A 22,853-nucleotide genomic window follows, 5' to 3' on the forward strand; every position below is an offset into this window, starting at 1 on the left:
TTTACAAAGCATGTGTTTAACTACCATCATCATATGAATAGATATTAATATTATGTAACTATAATTGTTCATCTTGAAATCATAGCTAATTAAAAGTTGATACCAAGTTTGGCTTGCCGTACAGAGAAAAATGAGTATATAATCTTTTTAGAATGTGGAGCTATAGATTGTGGGTAACCATTTGAAAAGCAGATTATCTTTACCAAAAAAATACTGCATTTCTCCCACATAATACATAATTCAGTCTGACTAAACTGACTCAGCAAAGCTCGCCTAATACACATTCAATTAAGAGTAATATTTTGATTTTTAAAAACCCCATTTGCGTTTGATTTTTTTGTTCAGATCTCTTCATTGTTACGTTTTAATGTCTTATTTACATGTTTCATCTGAGCCTAAGAATTAGAACATTACAGGGCCGGCCCTGTGGCTCACGCGGTTAGATCTCCGTGCTCCTAACTCTGAAGGCTGCCAGTTTGATTCCCAAGTGGGCCAGTGGGCTCTCAACCACAGGATTGCCGGTTCAACTCCTCGAATCCCGCAAGGGATGGTGGGTTCGGCCCCCTGCAACTAAGATTGAACATGGCACCTTGAGCTGAGCTGCCTCCCAGATGGTTCAGTTGGTTGGAGTGCGGGCTCTCAACCACAAGGTTGCCAGTTCGATTCCTCGAGTCCCGCAAGGGATGGTGGGCAGCACCCCCTGCAACTAAGATTGAACACGGCACCTTGAGCTGAGCTGCCGCTGAGCTCCCAGATGGCTCAGTTGGTTGGAGCACGTCCTCTCAACCACAAGGTTGCCGGTTCGACTCCCGCAAGAGATGGTGGCCTGCGCCCCCTGCAACTAGCAAAGGCAACTGGACCTGGAGCTGAGCTGCGCCCTCCACAACTAAGACTGAAAGGACAACAACTTGAAGTTCAACGGCACCCTCCACAACTAAGATTGAAAGGACAACAACTTGACTTGGAAAAAAAAGTCCTGGAAGTACTCACTGTACCCCAATAAAGTCCTGTTCCCCTTCCCCAATAAAAATAATCTTTAAAAAAAAAAAGAGTTAGAACATTACCAATAATTTCCATCTCTTTGTTCCTGCCTTTATTTTAATCTCACCTTCCCACTCCCAACACTTTTTTACGAATCCTAAATTTTGAATATTTTCCACCTTTTAAAAAATTTTTAGTAAATTTTATTGGGCAGTACTGGGGAACAGTGTGTTTCTCCAGGGCCCATCAACTCCAAGTCGTTGTCCTTCAATCTTAGTTGCAGGGGGCGCAGCCCACCATCCCATGTGGGAATTGAACGGGCAGCCCTGTTGTTCAGAGCTCACACTCTAAACCAACTGAGCCATCAGGCCACCCTGAATATTTTCTACTTTTAAAGTGGTGTTTATCACAAAGGTGTGTTTAAAAACATAATATTACATATAATTTTGTTTCTCAGCTTTATAAAACATGGTATATTTAGACTTCTGAGACTTTTTTTAAATTCATATTAAGTTTTCAATATTTATCCATGTAGCCAGAGTTGGTTTATTTCCACTGCTGTAAAATATTCTGTTGTGTGATTATAATCCAGTTTAATTATCCATTTTCCTATTGGATGAGCATTTTGGGTTGTTGCCTGTTTTTTCTATTTCTAACATGCTTGTACAATCTCGTATGTGCCTCACTGTGCACATATACAGGGTTTTGCTTAGATGCTGGAAGTGTAGTGAGTGGACCACTTGCCACATCAAGATAAAGAGCTTGCTTCACTACACTCTTTGTTTAATTCAGTTGTTACTTTTTCCTAACGTGAATTTTTTGATAAAGGAAGGGAAGCATACTGAATATTTTTGAACATCAAACCTTGACCATTCCTGCTTACCTCCTTATTTTGTTGTGGACTAGTCCTGTGAGTAACACTGTTATAGGAAATTCCAGTTTTGTTCCCAGAGTGGGTATAGCAATTGACACTTTGACCGGTAACACTTCATCCAACACTTGACAGTGTTAGACTCTACTGATATAGCAGGGATAAAATGACTTTCCATTGTAGTTTTAGATTATCTCTCTCTGACAATTAATTTGAATATCTTCTATTTATTAATCAAATGTCATTCTGTAAAGCAGCTATTCAAAAAAAAAGCAGCTATTCCTATCTTTAGTGTTTATCTAAAGTGAGCAACTGCTCACTTGTCTTTAGTGTTTATCTTTATAAATCTGATATACTAACTTTCTGCTAGTTACTTTGCTGCCTGTTTACTCCCATTTTTGTTGCTTGTTTTTTCTTTTTGACATTTTTAACTGAAAAGAAGTCCTTGATTTTAATAGTTAAGTTTGTCTTTTATGGTTAGCACATTTTGTATTGTGTGTAAGGAAGATATTCAGGTTTTGTTTTTCGTGTCTTTATCTAGAATTGATTTTTGTTAACATGTTGGAATACAGTTGATTTTGTATGACAATTTTATAGCTAACCACTTACTAAACCCTGTGATTATCTCTCTAGTAACTTTTCTGCAGATTCTTCTAGCTACACAGTTTTATTCTCTGCAAATTATAACTATTTTCTTCTTTACTTTCTAGTCCTCTTTAATTTCTTTTCTTAATTGCCTGCCATGGTTATGATCTTCATGGCAATATTAAAGTGAAGTAGTAATATTGGCATCTATGTCTCGATCTTGATTTTAAAGGGAGTGCTGTAGGCATCTCCATGAAGAATGACACTTGTAGGATTTTTGATAATACCATTTGGGGACTCAGGAACTTTTCCTTGTAGCCCTGGATTTCCAGGAGCTTATCAGGAAAGATGACTGAGTTTTATCAGACACTTTTCATGCCTGTCATCAAATAAGTTTATAGACTTACTAATGTTGAATCACCCTTTCGTTACTATCATATTATTTTGTAATAATATGTTGCCTTTTTATATACTATGTAGATATTTTTAGATATTTTGCTTAGGAGCTTTTTATTTATGATTATAAGTGAGATTTAGCCTAGTGGCCTCTAAGTTTCCTTACCTGTTTTCTGTATCTGATTTGTGAATCAAGGTTATACTGACCTCATAGAATGAGTTAGGGACATTCCTGTCTATTCTCTAGAAAAGTTTGTGTGAGATTGTAATCATCTTCTCCCCTAAAAGTTTGGTAGGATTTTCTAGTAAAAACATCTGGGCCTGTGGCGGTTCGTTCATTTGTTTTAAATTTTTTAAATTATTTCAGTTTTTCTGTTGTAGGACTACTCAGGATTTCTTTTTCTTCTTGAATCTGGTACAGTAGATTTTCTAATTGTCTATTTAATTTTTCTATTTTATTTGGCATAAAATGTTTTAGAGTACTTTGTCACTTCTTTTTTGACCTTTGCTTTATCAATAGTTATGACCTTTTCTTCCATTTCTAATATATTTGTGTCTTCTCTCTCTTTAGATCTCTCACTAGAGATTTATCAATTTTATTAATCATTTTAAAGAACTAAGGTATTGTGGGGTTTTTTTTTAAGATTTTACTGGGGAAGAGGAACAGGACTTTATTGGGGAACAGTGTGTACTTCCAGGACTTTTTTCAAAGTCAAGTTGTTGTCCTTTCAATCTTAGTTGTGGAGGGTGCCATTCAGCTTCAAGTTGTTGTCCTTTCAGTCTTAGTTGTGGAGGGCGCAGCTCAGCTCCAGGTCCAGTTGCCGTTGCTAGTTGCAGGGGGCGCAGCCCACCATCCCTTGTGGGAGTCGAGGAATTGAACCGGCAACCTTGTGGTTGAGAGGACGTGCTCCAACTGAGCCATGCAGCAGCTCAGCTCAAGGTGCTGTGTTCAATCTTAGTTGCAGGGGGCGGAGCCCACCATCCCTTGCAGGACTCGAGGAATTGAACTGGCAACCTTGTAGTTGAGAACCCACTGGCCCATGTGGGAATCGAACCGGCAGCCTTCAGAGTTAGGAGCACGGAACTCCAACTGCCTGAGCCACTGGGCCGGCCCCTAAAGAACTAAGTTTTGGGTATCTTGACTCTATTGTATATTTTTAAACTCTGTTGTGGTTTCTTTTGTAGTTCTTTGATTTTTACCCTTGTTATTTTTTTCCCCTACCTAATCTGTTATTCTTTCTCTGCTTTCTTAAAAAGGACATATACGGTTCATGAACTTTGAACCTTTTTTCTTTTCTAATGTAAGCCTAAGTAGGCTTTACATTTGCTTCCTTCTAGGTGCTATTTTTACTGATTCCCTTAACTACATTTCTAAGCACCAAGAAATTTATCTGTATGTTTTAAACTTCTAATTTCAGTGTATTGTGGTAAGAGAACTTGGTGAGAAAATGTCATTGACTTTTTGAAATTTGCAAAAACTTGCTTTATGACCTAATTTCTGATCAATTTTTATTAAATGTTCCATGTGAGCTTGACATTAATGTACGTATATATCCTATAATTGGTGGGTGTGGAATTTTACACATATACATTAGAACCATCTTGCTGTGTTCACGTGCTCTGTATATCTTAATTGAGAGAAATACGTTCAAATCCCCCACTGTGATGTACATTTTCGTTTTCTCTGACAGTCTGTGAGTTTTTACTATATATAGTTTAACACATTTAATAGTGTCCTCAAAATATAAAAACTGAACAGTTTTCTGGTGATTTTAACCTTTTCTTCGTTAGGTTGTTACTCTTTCTTTCTAATAACGCTCTGTTCTTAATGCCTATATTGACTTATATTACCTGGAAAGGCAGCTGTCCCTTGGATTCATTTTTGAATCCACATAGTTTTCCATGCTTCCATATTTTCCATCTTCCTGTCCTGTGTATGGATCATTTCTTTAGGTATGTTTTACGGTTTTGTAATTCTTCACTTAACACTGCTTTGATCTTTTAATTATTTTTTGAAATCTTTGACCATCTCTAACATTCTCTTGTTGATGAGAGATCTTTGTGATTCTCTGTGGTATTTATTTACTACATATTGCATCCATGGCTGTTCTCCATTCAGGATCTGACAGATCTCATTGGGTTCTGAACGTGTTGATTAATGTTTCTGGTCAGTCTTAGTGGCTTCCTTTCTTGTTCCTTTCCTGGTGTTTGTTCTTTGTGAGCTCATTACTTGGGCATCATCTTGGCTAAAATGGGTATTGGAAAAAACTGCTTGCAAAGGATTCTGCTTCTCGTAGCCAGGGCTTGCCACTGGCTTGAAGTCACATTGGCCACCCTTGTGGCTAGCTCTGTGTAGGAGCCCAGGCTTCCTTTCCCTGCCCTGGACCTGGCTAATCCATGGCTCAGCTTTCTCAGGGGGAGCTGTTACAGGCAACTGTGTCTCGGTGACCCTGCCCCTACTTCTTCCATACTCTGGTCCAGCTTCTGGTCCTGTAGGCTTATGGCATATTTTGGAAGGTGGTGATCCTTATGTGAGATTCCCAGTGTCCGAAAATATGTCCCTGGGAACTCCTAGTCAGCCTTAACTCGGGAGGCACGGTAATCTGATTCATCCTCAAGAATTAGAGAACGGGATTTTCCTATTCAATAACTTTAACACTGTTAGTTTTAAACATACTTGTTTAACCATGTTTACATATTGGTATTCTCAATGAGTGTAAATACTATTAGTCTTATCATTTATAAGAGGATAATTAAGCTATAGGATATTTGAATGCTTTTATTTAAAATTGTACGAAACCCTCATTATGTTTGAAATATTTGTTTCTGTATAAAGTTCTAAAACCAAAAATACTTATCTGATTGTGTTTTGTTTGTGTTTTAAAAATCTCCATTAACTTCTTACCTGTGGGATATAGTTGACCGCCTTACCACCACATTCACAGTGTTCATTTTGTGGCATTGTCTCCCTCTTTCTGATTTCTCTGTCCTCCTTTTCTGGTCATCACTGGTGACTTACATTTCCCCTGCACCCTTGAGTCTTTTGTCTCTTTTCCTTGAAATGCCCTTCTCTGTTCATGCACACACCCCCAGTCATGTCTGTCTAGAAGATGCTTATGCAGTTATTTGTCCTTCCCTGACTAAGATAGTTGCATCCTCAGCACCTCATGTGCGCATGTGTGCTGGCTGTGTCCTCTCCCTCCGGAACACGATTCTCTTCGGTTTCGGGGAATATCTAGCTCAGCATTACTTCTCCAGTACCTGACTCATGAAGTCTCTGTTAAATAATAACAAAAGTATTTTTGCCTTTTTTACTAAAAACATTTTGACTTTTAATACATACAGAAAAGTGAAACCCATCAGTTAAATAGCCCCAAGATCAAGAAACAGATCGTCACCCTAGGACCCTCCCCCCAAACCTGCTTTCCGATTTTGCACCCCTTCCCTGGTTAACTGCTGTCCGATTTCTAACACCTATTTTTGAACTTTATCAGATTCATAAAGTGTGTATTATTTTTGTATTAGACTTCTTATACCAACCGTATGGTTGTGAGACTCATGGATAATACCGTGTGTAGTTGTATTTCAGACAGTCTCATAACTATATACCTTTTACTTTTTTTTCCGTATTGTATTACTTGTTCTTATTCTTTTATTTGTAGAAGGAACTGAAGAGGAAAAAATGGAGACAGATACTGATGGTCAGCAGCCTGAGAAGGTGAAGCCTGTTTGAATTCCCACACAACAGAAACGCCACAGACAGGATGCCTTTCAGGGCATATGGTTTGGGTTTATTCTGACCTTTAGTCCCTCGCAGGGGCTGTAAATAATTCTGTCAGCCATTTGGACTTTGCTGGGTTTTAAGGGATCATTCTCTCAAAACATAATACAGGATATTTTTCATTTATTCATTTGGTGAACATTTATCCTCTCCCTACCCCTTGTTTAGTACCCTTTTCAGACACATTTGGGAATGTGAATATAAGAGTCGTAGTTCTTAGGAATATTGAATTATAGGGTTTAGGTCCTAACCTTGTGTCAGAAGAGAATTATAGAAGATTAAGGGATTTTTTAAGAAAGTTGACTGCCAGCAGAAAGATATTTAGGAAAGACTTACTGAGAAGATGACACTTGAGGTAGATTTGGAAGAGCAGGTAGAACTAGAGAGATTGAAATGGAGGATACGGAATCAAAGATTCCAACTGGTGGCGGAGGGGAGACACTGAAGCCAGTGTGTGGAGGGCATCGCAGTGCCGTGTGTACGGGACCTGATCCCTGACCCATAGAGGCGTAAGTGCAAGTGCACTAGGCGGGGCAGGACAGTAGTCTTCAAGGTCAGAGCACATGAGAGCAGTCCGTCACTATGTGAGTGGAAAGATACAAGCAGGGATCTGCAGTCTTAAATTACATGAGGTGTTTTAAAGTTATATATAGATAAGGAGAGGATGAGAGTAAAATTAATTACAATTCTTACAATGTTCCAAATACTGTGCTTTGTACTTTACATTTATGAATTCATCTCATTCCTAAAACAATTTCATCAAGTCAGTGATAGTCTTTTCATTTTATAGGTGATACTACAGGTTTTTCCAAGGTTACAGGGATTTCAAAGTCTGCAAATGATCCCAAATGTTGACCAGAGGAGTTGAAGTTTTTGGTCCCCAGAGCGAGCACGCTCACTGCTGCTCTATTGTGGCTCTTGCTACAAACTGTTGGCAAGTGGCTGTGTTACAGGGCTTTGTCACCTTTTTAGTTCAGCAGCATTCCATTTTTCTTCTTGGTTGGTATTGTGCATTATAGATGCTTTTAGTCCTTTTGGACAATAAACTGATCATTTATTTATTAAGTAGTTCTCCATTTAACCAATCAATAATATAAATGAATTCCCCTGGCATTCCTTTGAGTGTTGTAACCGTGGGCTTATAGCAGAGGATGCAGAGAGAGCAGGGCCTGTGTCCCTGGGGGGTGGCTTATCTTGTGAGCAAGCACTCAGGTATTGAGGGAGTGAAAGTTACTTCTGAATTTATTAATTTCTATTCAGCATTTCTCTCCAAGGCCCTTTTGAACCTAGTCCACTTTTTGTCAAAAATAAGAGAACTTTTAGTTATTCTGTGCTATATCACTTGTAATGGGGCCGTTTTTTACTCACTCTCTATCCTCTTCTACTCCTTTCAGGCAGAAAACAAAGGGGAAAATGAAACGGATGAAGGTGATAAAGCACAAGACGGAGAAAATGAAAAAAATAGTGAGAAGGAACAGGATAGTGAAGTTAGTGAGGACGCCAAATCAGGTAATTTGAGGAAAGTCTTTAAACTTTATTATGTGAAACTGTAAAAGCCACTGGAGAAATGTGGGCAGTTTAATTGTTTAGGAATAATTCCTCGTTTATTTTGAGTTTGTTTCTTAATGTAACAATAAATACGCAGTTTGAGTTTTATAAGATAAGTAGGTAGCAGTGCTAACGCTAGAAGCTACATTGTTTTCAGTAGTATACAGACAGATAAATTGGTCATCACACAGACCTGCCATTTCATGTTCAGTGTCAGTTGCTGGCAAATCTCATCGTGCCTGGCAGAAGCTTGCGGAAGTGCTCTCTTTTTGGCTTTTCTGATTTCCTCCAGACCCTGGGATTTCCCAGGGCATTTCACTGATTAAGGGACAAACATGTTGGTCTTAGCTCTTAGTTCCCCTGAATTTTCCTTTATATCCAAGGGGACTACACACAGAGCTTAGAGAAAGGAAGGGAAGACAAAGTGTACTATTTAGCAAATCTGTCTCAGATAGAGGCAGACTTACATGCATGGGATGGTTCAGCAAAAATCTTAAAAAGGTCTCTTTGTAACATCAGTCGTCGTTTGTCACGTGGCAGAAGTGAGAAGTCGGTGGCTTTTCGAGATGGGGCACACTGCTAATAAAGCTTTCTGAGTTATTTTATTTATTCATTTTTTTCCAGAAGAAAAGGAGACTGAAGAGAACAAGGAACTCACTGATACTTGTAAAGAACGAGAAAGTGATATCGGGAAGAAGAAAGTAGAACATGAAATTTCTGAAGGAAACGTCGCCACAGCCGCAGCAGCTGCTCTTGCCTCAGCTGCAACCAAAGCCAAGGTTTGCCCTTAACAGCTCTTTTCCAGTGCGCTCTTAAGCCATGAACGGTTGTGTTGTTTTTAGGTTCTTGGGGAGCATTTAGTATAAAAAGCTTTGTGCCCAAAAGGAGATGACTGTTTGCTTGAGGCATCTCTAGGTTGAGAATTCCACAGGCAGGAGAAGGATGGGGAAAGGCACATCTGCTCCTGAAGGGGACAGCCTTCGAAGCGGCCATCGTGTCACCCAGCCTTGGAAAGACCGCAGAGTGTGGAGGCAGACATTAATGTCTAATTTGATGGACTATTGTTCCAGTTTCTACCAGATTGAAATATTTGATTTTTGAGACAAAAATCTGTTTCCTTGTATAAATACTTTACCCTGCCCTTACAGACTGAAAGGAGAGAGAGGAAACCTAAAATAGTTCTTTTTCTTCTTGAATTTGCCAGCTTTTCTGGGGGTGGCTTTCTCTATTTATAACACAGTATTGGATTCACAGCATATTTAGGAAGAAAAGAGAATGTTATTTTCCCTGCTTGTTAATTTACCATTTTAAAGCATTCCAGGCATGAATATGTGGTTTTAAAAAACTTTTTAACCCCTTTTCCATTTTACCGTCACAAGCAGTTTCCTTCCACTACAGGTTAGCACATTTCGAGCAGTAGTTGCTAGAACATACCTAATGGTTTTATCTTGAACTGTTCTTAATCCTTTGGTAAAGGTGTTCTTTAATTTAATCCCGTAATTTCCCAGACCCGTCAGCTGCTGCGAACTACTTCTGCAGTGTTTCATCTGTGGAGCATGTTTTATAAGGAACCCATAGATGGCCCAGTTCCAGCCACAAAAGCATTGTTTGCAGTGTCTACCCATCAGACATAGGTGTAGACAGCAGGGGAGGTGTGTTTACAGGCCACAGTTCTGCTCTTCTGATTCTGTTCTGTTACAGTAGCTTGATGTCCTCCTGCATGTTTACACTTGTCGGTCTTCAAACATGCCTCCTGACCTTCAGCGCAGTTTTGGGGGCTCTCTTCTCTACCACCCCCGCCTCTAGGAATTTTTGAGGTGTGCCCTTGTATAAGTGAATACTGATGTAGACACCAATTTTGGTGTTTTTTCACAGTTGTTTGGTTTTGCTCCTTCACTGGAAGCATTTTTTTGAGTCTCTTTGTCTTCTGCTAGGTTGTGCTTTTTTGGCGTCTCATTATCTGTGAGTTGTTCAAGTTCTTACTGTTTTTACTATTATCACAACTTAAGGATTGTCTTGGGTATACTTTCTCTTTTTATAAACGAGATGCTGGAGGCCAGGAGGGCTTCCCTCCTTTCTGTCCTTTATCAGGGCATAGCATAGCCATCCACCCAGTCTTCCAGCCTGCAGCTTCCGGTCATCTTGGACTTCTTCATTCTCCCACTTCTTCATTTTCTGTAGCTGTTTAGCCACCAAATCAAATCCTTCATGGCACTTTAGTTCATCTGATAATGACCAACCCCTTCATTACTCCCTTAGGCCCCTCCGATCATGTTGCCTATCTCCTTCATTCCGTTATCTATTCTTCAGCCAAAGTAATCTTTGTTTTTTAAGTTTTTATTGAGTTACAACTTACATTCAAATGAGTGGGTACATCTATATAACTAGTGAATTTTTCACAGACAGAGCCCACAAACAGCACCCACATCAAGAACATAACATTACCAGCTCTCCCAAAGCTTCCTCATACTCCTTTCCAGTTGTTCTACCTCCTGTAAGAGCAGTTGCTGGCCGGTCTCTTAACACCATGGATTAGTTTCCCCTGTTTTGATTTCATATAAATGGAATCATAGTATGCAGAAGAATCTTTAAAAATAGAAATTTGAGCACAGTACTTCAATAGATAGCCTCCCTCTCTCTCTCAGGCTAAAATTTCAGACTCTTTAGTAGGGAATTCAGGAGTTTTTCCTGATCAGGACCCTTGTCAGTTCTCAAGCATCATTTCTTGCCTGTCCGTCCTGGACTGTTTGTTGCAGTGCTGCTTGACAGAACCCAGTCTGTCTCCAGCTGAGCCACTCTTCCCTGTCACAGAGGACGGTTCTCTCACTCCTCCTTTTCATTATTTCTCCTGTCTGTACCACTGTGTGCCTCACTCTAGGTTGCCAGAGAAGGACCTAAATTGTTAGATTTCTATAAAAAGTTGGACAAATTCTTCGTGATGTTTTCATAGCTGATGAAAATGTGATGACCTCATAGCTATTGATACGTGCAACTTTGCAAACAAAAGCCTGTGTTCTGTGCACCACTGACCACCTTGCCACAGCTGTTTGACTCCTTCATTGCAGAGAAGCCATTCTTATGGTCGGTTTTTCTGGCCCTTAGTCCACACAAGAGTATCCAGAGAACATTTTCTTTCTAGGTCACTGACTTTTTACTCCCTCATCATCACTCACTCTTATTTCTAATACCTGGGAACTTAGATTTTTATTCTCAAAACTCCCACGTTTTCTACCACTTTGTGAGAGTGATACGTACGGATGCTCATGTGACATGACTTGGCACACATGATCTGTTCAGTGCCACTTACAGCTGGATCTGGTACATTTCACAGCACACATAATCATTTTTGTGCTACATGGTAATTAAGGGGTAAGGAAGTCACTTAAATTACTGTAATCAGTACAGCTTATCCAGCCAATCCAAGTTTTCTCTTATTCTCTTTTTCTTCTTCTGTATCTATAAACAGCTTTGTTATTATGAGTTTTCTTGATACATTTTAATTGTTTGTCACTGACAGGAGTGGTAATTAGAGGTTCTAGATGGAGCTCCAGCACAGACAGGGTGGCATGCTTCCTGGCTTTTCCCCAGCCTTCCTATGGGGGACTCGGCGGCAGCATGTCCTGTTTTCATTGCACCTACTGACAAACTGTGAATTGACTCACCTGAAGATTGGTATGTGGGTGCAGAAAGGAACCTCATTGGCTTGCTACCCTGGATCCCTTCCATCTGGGTGATTAGGTTTATCTGGAAGGAAGAGTCCAGAACTATTGCTGGAATAAATTAGAACATGTTTTGTTTTTCAGCTGCAGGATTCAGTTCTTCCAGGATAGCAAAGATCACATTTTCTTAGGACCACAGACATTTCCTTCTGATTTATTCTACCACCACCGCATGCCCACATACCCTAAAATGGCTAAAGTGGGTGTCTTCAAGGTAACTGGGTGTTAAGTTCTGGAGCAGCAGAAAGAGTCTTTCTTACGCCTCAAAAATACCTTTTACTTCCTTATGCCTAAAATTTTCTTGAGATAGGAAAATTTTCATTGTACATTTCAGTCACAAGGCTTTACCAGATAAGCATTGATTGAAATTGATTTACACTATATGCATTGATTACTGATATCATATCTTTTACTTGATGAAACTAGGGAGAAAAGACAGATGGAAAAATTGACTATTTGATCAGTTTGCCTACAGTTAGACCTGTTCACTTACCTGACAAAATAGAGACTGCTTTTATACGTTTCCCCGAAAATAAGACCTAGCTGGACAATCAGCTCTAATGTCTTTTGGAACAAAAATTAATATTAAGACGTCTTATATTATATTTATTATATTACATTATATTATATTTCTTATATCATATATCATACCCGGTCTTATTTTACTATAGTTAAATAAGACTGGGTCTTATATTAATTTTTGCTCCAAAAGACGCATTAGAGCTGATTGTCCAGCTAGGTGTTAAAATCAGGGAAACACATTACCAGCTAGAATCATTGCTTTGTTACCTCAACTCTATTCCAATCAAGTTACTACTTTCTTATCATTAATTAGTTTTTGTGGGGTTTTTTGTTTTTTTGTTTTTAATTTTATTAGGGGACAGTATGTTTCTCCAGGGCCTATCAGCTCCAAGTCGTTGTCCTTCAGTGTATTTGTAGAGAGTGCAGATCAGCTCCAAGTCCAGTAGCCATTTTCAATCTTTAGTTGCTGGGGGTGCAGCCTACCATCCCATGCGGGACTTGAACCAACAACCTTGTTGTTGAGAGCTCGCGCTCTAACCAACTGAGCCATCTGGCTGCTCCTCCGGAACCTCAGTGGCAGCTCATTGTCTTCAGTGTAGTTGTGGAGTGCTCACCTCACTGGCCCATGTGGGAATCGAACCTGCAACCGTGTTGTTCCAAGCTCACTCTCTAACCAACTGAGCCATCCAGCCGTCCCTAATTAGTTTTTTAGGCTGATTCTCCTACATTCCATACATGACACACTCTGAGACCTTATCATTCTTCTTAGGTTTTCTAGAGCCGCGGTGTGCAGGGTTAGGGCTCTGTCGGTAGGCCTTCTTTTGGAAGGCTCTGGTTATCACTGTTACCAGACCCTTCAAGAATCCACGGCTGAGCATCAGCAGTGAGTGCTCTTGCTGCAGTGATCCATGGTTGTGTAACTACCACAATACCTAGTGGCTTAAAACTATACTCATTTCGTTGTGTCTCATGATTTTTACAAGTGATTAACTCGGGTAGACTCACTCAGCTGGGAAAACTCTGCTCCCTGTGGCATTGGCTCTGTTCACTCCGTGTTCCCCTCATGGCTGAGTTGCTGCCGAGGCCTGAGCTGACTTCACTCAGGCCTAATGCCTAGACCCTCAGAGCTGGCTGGCATCATTGTCTCCACACAGACCATCTAAGAGTTTTCTTGGACTTCTTCATATGAGGGTGGTTTCAGAGTAGTTAGGCTTTTTACATGGCTGCTTGTAACAGATAAAAGTGTCCCAAGTGACAAGGAGAACTTGCAAGTGCCTTTTGACTTGAGCCCGTACCTGGCACTGCACAACTTCTACCCACCTCTACTGGTCAAAGGTTCTATCCAAATTCAAAGTAAGGGCATCAGAGATCACACCTCTGGATGGAAGGCGTGCCACCTAAAGCCTCCACTCTCTGCCCTCTGGTCCCATCTGGTATTAGTTGAGTCATTTCGTGGTAGTCACCTCACAAGTGGGTTCATCCAGTGGGTCCAAGACAGCTTCCTTCAACTCCTGTCCTTGGCAGGGTAGCTGTGTTCTGTCTCTCCATGTAGTCTCGGCGTCTTTCCCTGTGGTCTCTAGCAGGGTGATCATATTTCTTGCATGGCAGCTCGGGACTCCCAGAAAGAACATTCCAAGAGATAGGACATGACGTTCCCAGGCTGGGAACTGGAAAATGGCACTATTTTCTATTGGGCAAGGCAGTTAAGAGAGCCTGGCCTGATTCAGGAGGGCAGGTTATAGATCCAACTTCTATTTTATTTTTTATTTTTTAAAGATTTTATTGGGGAAGGGGAACAGGACTTTATTGGGGAACAGTGTGTACTTCCAGGCCTTTTTTCCAATCAAGTTGTTCTTTCAATCTTAGTTGTGGAGGGTGCCGTTCAGCTTCAAGTTGTTGTCCTTTCAGTCTTAGTTGTGGAGGACGCAGCTCAGCTCCAGGTCCAGTTGCCGTTTCTAATTGCATGGAACACAGCCCACCATCCCTTGTGGGACTCGAGGAATCGAACTGGCAACCTTGTGGTTGAGAGGATGCGCTTCAACCAACTGAGCCATCCGGGAGCTCAGTGGCAGCTCAGCTCAAGGTGCCGTGTTCAACCTTAGTTGCAGGGGGTGGAGCCCACCATCCCTTGCGGGACTCGAGGAATTGAACTGGCAACCTTGTGGTTGAGAGCCCCCTGGCCCATGTGGGAATCGAACCGGCAGCCTTCGGAGTTAGGAGCATGGAGCTCTAACTGCCTGAGCCACCGGGCCAGCCGACCCAACTTCTTGATGGAAGGAAGACCAATGTGTTTGTGGCCATCTTTAATCTCCCACAAGTCCCTTCTAAGAATTCCCCCGGGAAACTATCCACTAACATATCATTTGTTCTTACTAGGTATTGGGAGTTAACTGAAAGGCCTTTGGATTGGAATTTTAAATTGTAGTTCCAGCTCTGCCATTTACTAGTCTCTTAATCTTAGGCAACTAAAATAACTTTTTTGAGTCTGTATCATTTTGTTTGCCTCAGAACTCTTGCATTTTGGACAAGATTATTATAAGCTTCAATTAAGTTAAAGTATAAAAAAGCAAACTATAAGCTGGAATGTGCCATACTTTGATTATTCCTTAAGCCAGTATTTGAGTTCTCGTTATGTGCCAGACACTACTATAATGCTAGATTTATTTGAGGCCTAAAATAGATATGGATGGTCCCTTCGGAACTTACAGTCAACCCGTTATCCTTGAACCTCATATAATCATTTGAGTTATTAGACTGTACATTTAGTTGGAAAAGAAAAAAATTAAAGACTATGTATAAAATGATGGAAATGTCACCTTGAAGAGTGAGTCTTAAGTGAGCTCTAATCAGGGATTATATACTGTTTCAAAATTTCTTGGAATGAAACTCTTTCCTTTTCACACATGTATCCACACTTACGTAAATTTATTCTACTTTTGCATATTTGATTTTCACACAGGTGTGTTTATAAATGGATTACTGCCTGAATAGATCATTTAAGCCCTACCAACAGACATTTCATTTGTAATATCACAGAATGATTTTAGAGTTTGTTGAAACTCTCCTTCATCTCATAGATACAGAAACAGACCTACAGAAGTTAATGACAAACTAAAAGTTATGTCACTAGTTATTGGCAGAACCAAAACCAAAATCCAGATCTACATACTTAGAATCTGGTAATCCCAATCAATCCAGAAATACAATCTGATAAAATTCTCCTGTCTAATAAAAACATTTTCAGACATTTTACAATTGAAAACCCAATGGCTAGCTCAAAAAAACATACCTTTTTTTTAAAGCACCTGTGGTATACCAATTGTGATTTAAGTTTCTAATTTTTAAAATCCAAAAAATAACAGGAAAAAGAAGAAAACATTTATACAAGACTGTTTTATACAGTACTATTAACTCCTCCCCAAGTCTCAGTGTGTCACCTTTCTTACTGCCCAGTTTTGTTTCTAGGCACTTCAAAACTGAATTCAGTTCCCAGTTCTCTTAACTGTGACCCTGGCAAGATATTTAATTTCTCTGAGCTTTATTTGCATTCTATATATTAGGTTGGTGCAAAAGTAATTCTGGTTTAAAGGTTAAAAATAATTGCAAAAACCGCGATTACTTTTGCACCAACCTAATAAAATGGAGATAATGTATTTCTGAGTAGGTTATTATTAGAAGTAAAAGAAGTAGCATGAAAATACCCAGCATGAAAATACACCGTGGTGTCTAAAATGGCATAAGTGCTTAATAAACCTAGTATTTCCCCCTAGTCCCATAATGTATGCCAACGATTCTCACTTTTACCATCTAAGAATTTTTTTTTCTTAAAGCAGACATGAGTAGTATTTGGATCCATTAATTTCTTTTCTATTTTTTATTTTTTATTTATTTATTTTTTTTCCCCAGTGCTTGGTAACATTTATCTAATCATTTCAGGACCCCATGGATGTTTAAATCAATATAAAGGAGGCTTTTCCTATAAATGTAGAAATACAGTACATAGAGACATGTCACGTTAACAAATTTATTAGGATTCAATCAGCAAAATTCAGAAAGGGAGACAGTGTGCAGGACCAAGTTGCTTCTTTCAGAGAAACCTACTGTTGCATTTGTCCTCTTATAAGTAAGGTTTGCAAGATGGAAAGAGATGGGAAGATGCAGTCATTTGGTTTCAGTAATTGTATAAAGTCACAATATTAAGACTTGAAATATGAAAAAGCCAAACTTAATGTGCAACTTTGGTTCTTTTCTCTTGTTTCCACTCAAAACCCAATGTCATTAACCACACCAGTGAATAGTTCTTATACTTGAGGTGGAGTAATTTTGATAATTGAAAAAACTGTTTAGAGGTCAGAGTGAATAATTCTATAAATATTGAATAATAAACTGTCATAAAATTTAGATGTTCACGTTTTTTTGTTTATTTTTTTCCTTTCCCTAAATTTTATATTCAAATTTACTTTTTTAGTTTGAAGGCCACGATTTGCTGGTCATGATCTCATCCTTCACTTCAAAGTGCCCAGGTTTACTTCTGGAGATTTCCAGTGATTTTTCTAACCTCAGACACAGATGAATTCTAGGCTGCCTCTTCTCCCTGTCCTCTCTGTTCCCCACTTCGTGCCCTTATTTACTCCCTTTCTGAAATTGCCAAAGGTACCTAAATATGGGGCTTTTCTCGGCCTTGGCTCTTAGGAGAGGAAGTCAAGTGAATAGATAAAATGCAGTTCTAAGTACTGTCCTGAGGCTGTGGGAGCCATGATGCAGGAAACTACCCAGAGCAGGTGATGCCTAATGCCGAGTCTTAAAGACATGTTAGAAGTGGTCCAGTACAGATAGAAGAGGGTCTTCCAACATCCCAGGGCATCAGCAGTATTACAGCTCACAAGTGTCAGGCACCTACTGTCATTGTGTGTGTGTGTGTCCTCACAACCATCCTGATGTAGGTACAGTTGTTGTCCAGTTTCACAGATGAGGAAACAATCACAGAGAGGCAAGGTAACTTCTCGGCCATGACTGCACAGGCAGTAAGCAGTCTGGCCTCCCCGCCCCCTTCCTATTAACCTTGCGCCATGCAGCTTAATGAGACAAGTCACGTTCACTGGCTGGAGTGGCAGAAAACTCTTAATGTAGAAGGAGACAAGGCAAGTACATATAAAACTATCGAAGAACATTTTAAAACATACCTAATTAAGGACTTAAGGTGGTCCAATTTCAATTCTAAGCATAATCAAGCCACCTTTCATGCATGAGGCTTAAGTAAAATAACATTTGCCTAGACAATCGCTTATTCAATATCTCTTCTACTTCACACAAAGGAGACATAAAAGACTCTTTAAAAGCGTCTTCAAACTGGTTTTAATCCATTTCCTGCCACATAATAGTTGTGTAGCCTTGGGCAGGCTTTATTTTCTTCCCACTTTTTATTTTGAAATAACTATAGATTCATAGAAATTGAAAAAATACTATACAGCAGTCCCGTGTACTAGTCACCAATTTCCTCCAAAGTAACATCTTATGTTTAATTAATCCAATATATTTTATTCTATTTTCTCCAGTGATCTTGTTAGTTACATATTTTGGTTATTAGTTTTTTTCCTAATGATTACATGTTGCATTCTTGAATTAAATCCAAATTATTTTTACCACTTCTTTAATATAATAGAACATAATGCACCTTTCCCTGTTGATTATGTCTAGTTTCTTTCTCCATTTCAATGTTTTCTTAAATGGAATAGGTTTTTTTCCTCCTGTTCAAAGAACTCCCTTTAGAATTTCTTAGTGCTCAGTCCAGTTATCAGTGACTTTCCTTTTGTATCTCTTGAAAAGTCTTGATTTCACCTTCATTTTTGAAGTGTATTTTTCAGTAGATGTAGAATTCAAAGTTGGCAGGGTTGGGATTTTTTGTTGGGTTTTCTTTTTTCCCCCCATTTACAAAACGCCATGCCATTTTCCATGTAACTGTTAGTAAGCCTACTGTAACCCTTATTGTGTGTCACTGGAGGTTATTGGTGGCAAAGTGTTCTTGTCTTCCCCCCCTTTGGATACTTTTAAGATTATCTAATTTGTTTTCAGTATTCTACCTTGATACGATTGTACCTTGATACGATTTGATATGATACAAGTATTTGATTTGATATGATACAAGTATTGTACCTTGATACGATTTTTTTCTTGAATTTTCTCTTTGAGGTTTAAGTTTCAATCTCTCAGTGATTTGTTTCATCTGTTTTTGGAAATTCTCACCCATTACCTCTTTAAATATTTCTTCTACCTCATTTTCTATCCTCCCTTGTGATTCTATTTACATAAATATTATACTTTTTGCATGTGTCCCGGGTCTCTTATGCTTGGTTCTGGTTTTCTTTTTTATTTTTTTCACTCTCCTGCAGTTTGAATATTTTTTGTTGACCTTTCAGTTCAGTAGTCTGCTTTTAAACCTAATTATTGAGTTATTATTTCATTTATTATATTTTTTAGTCATATACTCAGTCAGGTATATGTTATTCTTACATACATGTATTATACGAGGTCTGACAGTTATATTCGTGACAATGTTGCGACAATGTTGCTAAGCTCTTTTTGATATCAGAGGGATCATTCATTATGAATTTGTACCAACTGGACAAACAGGTAACCAAGTTTACTATTTGGAAGTGCCAAAAAGGCTGCGTGAAAAAGTTAGACGACCTGAACTTTTCACCAACCATTCATGGCTCTTGCATCACAACAATGCACCGGCTCACGGCACTGTCTGTGAGGGAGTTTTTAGCCAGTAAACAAATCACTGTATTGGAACACCCTCCCTACTCACCTGATCTGCCCCCCCAATGACTTCTTTCTTTACCTGAAGATAAAGGAAATATTGAAAGGAAGACATTTTGATGACATTCAGGACATCAAGGGTAATATGACGGCAGCTCTGGTGGCCATTCCAGAAAAGGAGTTCCAAAATTGCTTTGAAGGGTGGACTAGGTTCTGGCATGGGAGCATAGCTTCCCAAAGGGTGTACTTGGAAGGTGACCATAGTGATATTCAGCAGTGAGGTATGTAGTACTTTTTCTAGGGTGAGTTCGTGAACTTAATTGTCCGACCTCATATGTATTCTAAATTGTTGAAATTCTCTTACCGATATTTTTCTACATCTTCTCGAAATAGTGATCTTAAGTTATTTTAAAGTCCTCGCCTGCTAAGTCCAGTGTCTGTACCATCTGTGGAGCTGCTTGTTTGATTGAATGCCAGATGTGTATAAAAGTTGAGCTTTCTGTCGGTGGACGCTGCAAGTAGCGTGGTTAATGTCTCCCTTCCCTCGGTCTTCGTGTCTAAGTCAGAGTCTCCCAAAGAGCCCGAATAGCTGCGGATGCTCTTCATCAGAGATTTGAGCTTTGAAACAGCCGCTGAGAGTCTGAGGAGCGGTTCTGAGCAGTGGGGGGCGCTCCCGGACTGTGTGGTGGTGAGAGATCCAAACACCACGCGCTCCAAGGCTTTGAGTTTGTCACCTGTGCCACCGAGGAGGGAGTGGATGCAGCCGTGAAGGCCACACAAGGTGGATGAAGAGTTGTGGGACCAAAGAGGGCTTTCTGAAGAGAAGAGTCTCAAAGACCTGGGGCCCATTTCACTGCAGAAAAGATTTTTGTCAGTGGTATTAAGACGACACTGAAGCACATCACCTTACAGATGGTTTTGAACAGTGGGGGGTAACTGAAGTGACTGAAATCATGACCAACCGAGGCAGGGGCTATAAGAGAGGCTTTGCTTTTGTAACCTGTGAGGACCATGGCTCAGCAGACAAGACTATCATTCAGAAATACCGTGCTGTGAATGTCCGTAACTGTCAAGTAAGGAAAGCCCTACCTAAGCGACAGATGGCTAGTGCTTCATCCAGCCAAAGAGGTGGAAGTCGTTCTGGAAACTTCGGTGGTGGTCGAGGAGGTGCTTTTGTTGGGAATGACAACTTTGGTCATGGAGGAAACTTCCGTGGCTTTGGTGGCAGTCGTGGTGGCGAGGATATGGTGACAGAGGGGATGGCTATAATGGATTTGGTCATGATGGAAACAGTTTTGGAGGCGGCAGAAACTACATTGATTTTGGCAATTACAACAGTCAGTCTTCAGTATTTGGACCCATGAAAGGAGGAAACTTTGAGGCAGAAGTTCTGGCCCCTGTGGAGGCCATTCCTTTGCCAAACATGAAACCATGGTGGCTGTTGTGGTTCCAATAGCAGCAGTAGTTATGGCAGTGGCAGAAGGTTTTAATTACTGCCGGAAAACAAAGCTTAGCAGGAGAGGAGAGCCAGAGAAGTGACAGGGAAGCTACAGGTTACAACAGATTTGTGATCTCAGCAAAGCACAGTGGTAGCAGGGCCTAGCTACTACAAAGAAGACATTTTTGAGATAATACTCGTGTGTGGACAAAAAATGCAAAGACTGTGTTTATGACTAATAACAGGTAGGTTTAGTTTCTGTCTGTGGAAAGTGTAAGGCATTCCAACAAAGAGTTTTGATGTAGTGTTTCGTTTCATTTTATTTTTTGGCACCTATGCTATTGATTGCTAAATGTAGTAATAGTCTGAATAAATGTGTCTTTTTAAAAATGTGCTGCGTAAAGTTAGTCTAGTCTGAAGCCATCATGGTAAAGTGTGAAGTTAGAATTCCTTGAGGGTGATGCCAGGCTCCATTCGAAATTTATTTACAGCCTGTTTGGGAGCAGAATCAATTGTCTTCAGAAACATTGGTGTAGTTCAGTTGGCAGTTACTGTGTTGTGACCTGGAAATCATCATTAAAAGGTCACCCAAGCAGAGTCATGGAGTTTATTTGGTTATTAATGATTGTTGGTCCTTCCTGTGCAATATATCTGAATTGAATTATGGTACGAGGTAAGATTATAGATGGGAATGAAGCTTGTTTATCATCCATTATCATGTGTAATCAATAAATGACTTAATATCTTCTTGAAAAAACTAAAGTTGAGATGCTCCTGATGGTGATGTATTCGGTATATACGATTCAGCCCGCTGTGGTGGTGACAGAATTGAGAAGGGGGAGGACGGAGTTGAATCTAGATGGCAGTTCGGTCATTATCCTCCTGGATCACGCTGTTCCTCTGGTGTGACTTTCCAGAACTTCTGATTGAGATTTTGAAGCAATCTTTACTGCCTCAAAAGTGAGTTTGTAGGAATTTCTGTTCTTCCTTAAACCTAGCTTCTTAGTTTCCCATCCTCTGCATCTTCAAAATTTGCCAGTGTCTTGAGGTAGGTGGCCAACTTGTGTCTGAAGTCTTTCAAGTTTCTACCAGTATCACCTCATCCCTAGGCATGAATTATAAATAAGAGTTCTTTATATACTCTGGGTACGAGTCTCATCAGACATACGATTTACAAATATTTTCTCATAGTCTGTGGGTTGTGTTTTCACCTTCTTGATGGTGTCCTTTGAAGCACAGATGTTTTTAATTTTTATGAAGTCCAGCTTATCAATCTCTTTTTATCACTTGTGCTTTTGGTGTCATATCTAAGAAATCTTTCACTTAAGATTGTTCAGATTTACTCCTGTTTTTTTCTTCTAAGAATTTTTTAGTGTTAGGTCTATGATCTACTGAATTTTTGTGTATGATGTGAGATAGTGTCCAAATTCATTATTTTGCCTTTGAATATTCAGTTGTCCCAATACCATCTGTTGACCCACCCACCAGCCCCTTTTAAATTTTATTATGGAACTACTGGACTATGTACAAAGCTAGACAAAACAGTATATTGACTCTGTATACCCACCACCCAGGTTGCGTATCAACATCTTGCCAGTCTTGTTTCATTCGTCCCATTTGCTTTTGGCCTGTTAATGACTCCCTGTGAGCTTAGGGCTTCTTTCTTAGGTTCAGTCTATGACTTCTGGATCTCGTGTCCTTGTCTTTTTCTGGTTTTTCACTGAGTTAAAAAACCAGTGCTTCACATGTGCTTCACTGGAGCACATCCTTCAATAGCATGTGTAGGAAGTAAACTTACTGAGTCCTTGATTTCAAATATGTCTTTATTCCGAACTCCCACTTAATTCATGTAAGTTGCTCTACTTGAAATTCTAGATTGAAAATACATCATCCCTCAGAATTTGGATGGCATTTTCCCATGGTCTTCAAAATCCATGGTTTGCTTTTGAAAAATCTGATACAATTTAAATTTTTGTGTGTAAACCTATTTCTTTATGTGTTTGCCTTTCTGGAAACTTAGAATTTTCACTCTGTCTCACGTTCTTAAATTTCCAAAGTTGTTCCTTGCTTTGGGTCTTTTTAATGTTTATTTTCTTTTTACTTTGAAATCTCATGATCTTCAGTTTTGAGAGGAAATATTTTGACATATTTATTTCATACTACTTGGGGAGTTCTTGAATCATTAGCAAGAAAATAAAACATTTTCTGCCAAAGCCAGCAGAGTTCCATTCTTACAAAAATAGATCTAGG

The 22,853-nt window shown here is 39.6% G+C and overlaps 1 protein-coding gene across 2 annotated transcripts in view; it reads left to right on the forward strand.

Annotated features, from left to right (window-relative positions):
• Positions 1–22,853, forward strand: part of SMARCC1 (SWI/SNF related, matrix associated, actin dependent regulator of chromatin subfamily c member 1) — a 144,759-nt gene that overhangs the window by 94,291 nt on the left and 27,615 nt on the right. For both annotated transcript variants that reach the window (XM_033131869.1, XM_033131870.1), the window contains exons 22-24: positions 6,496–6,551; positions 8,009–8,123; positions 8,787–8,941. In XM_033131869.1, coding sequence (XP_032987760.1) covers positions 6,496–6,551; positions 8,009–8,123; positions 8,787–8,941 — 326 coding nt within the window. The remainder of the gene's footprint in view (positions 1–6,495; positions 6,552–8,008; positions 8,124–8,786; positions 8,942–22,853) is intronic.

Source organism: Rhinolophus ferrumequinum, chromosome 17, assembly GCF_004115265.2.
Source record: "Rhinolophus ferrumequinum isolate MPI-CBG mRhiFer1 chromosome 17, mRhiFer1_v1.p, whole genome shotgun sequence".
Lineage (NCBI taxonomy): Eukaryota > Metazoa > Chordata > Mammalia > Chiroptera > Rhinolophidae > Rhinolophus > Rhinolophus ferrumequinum.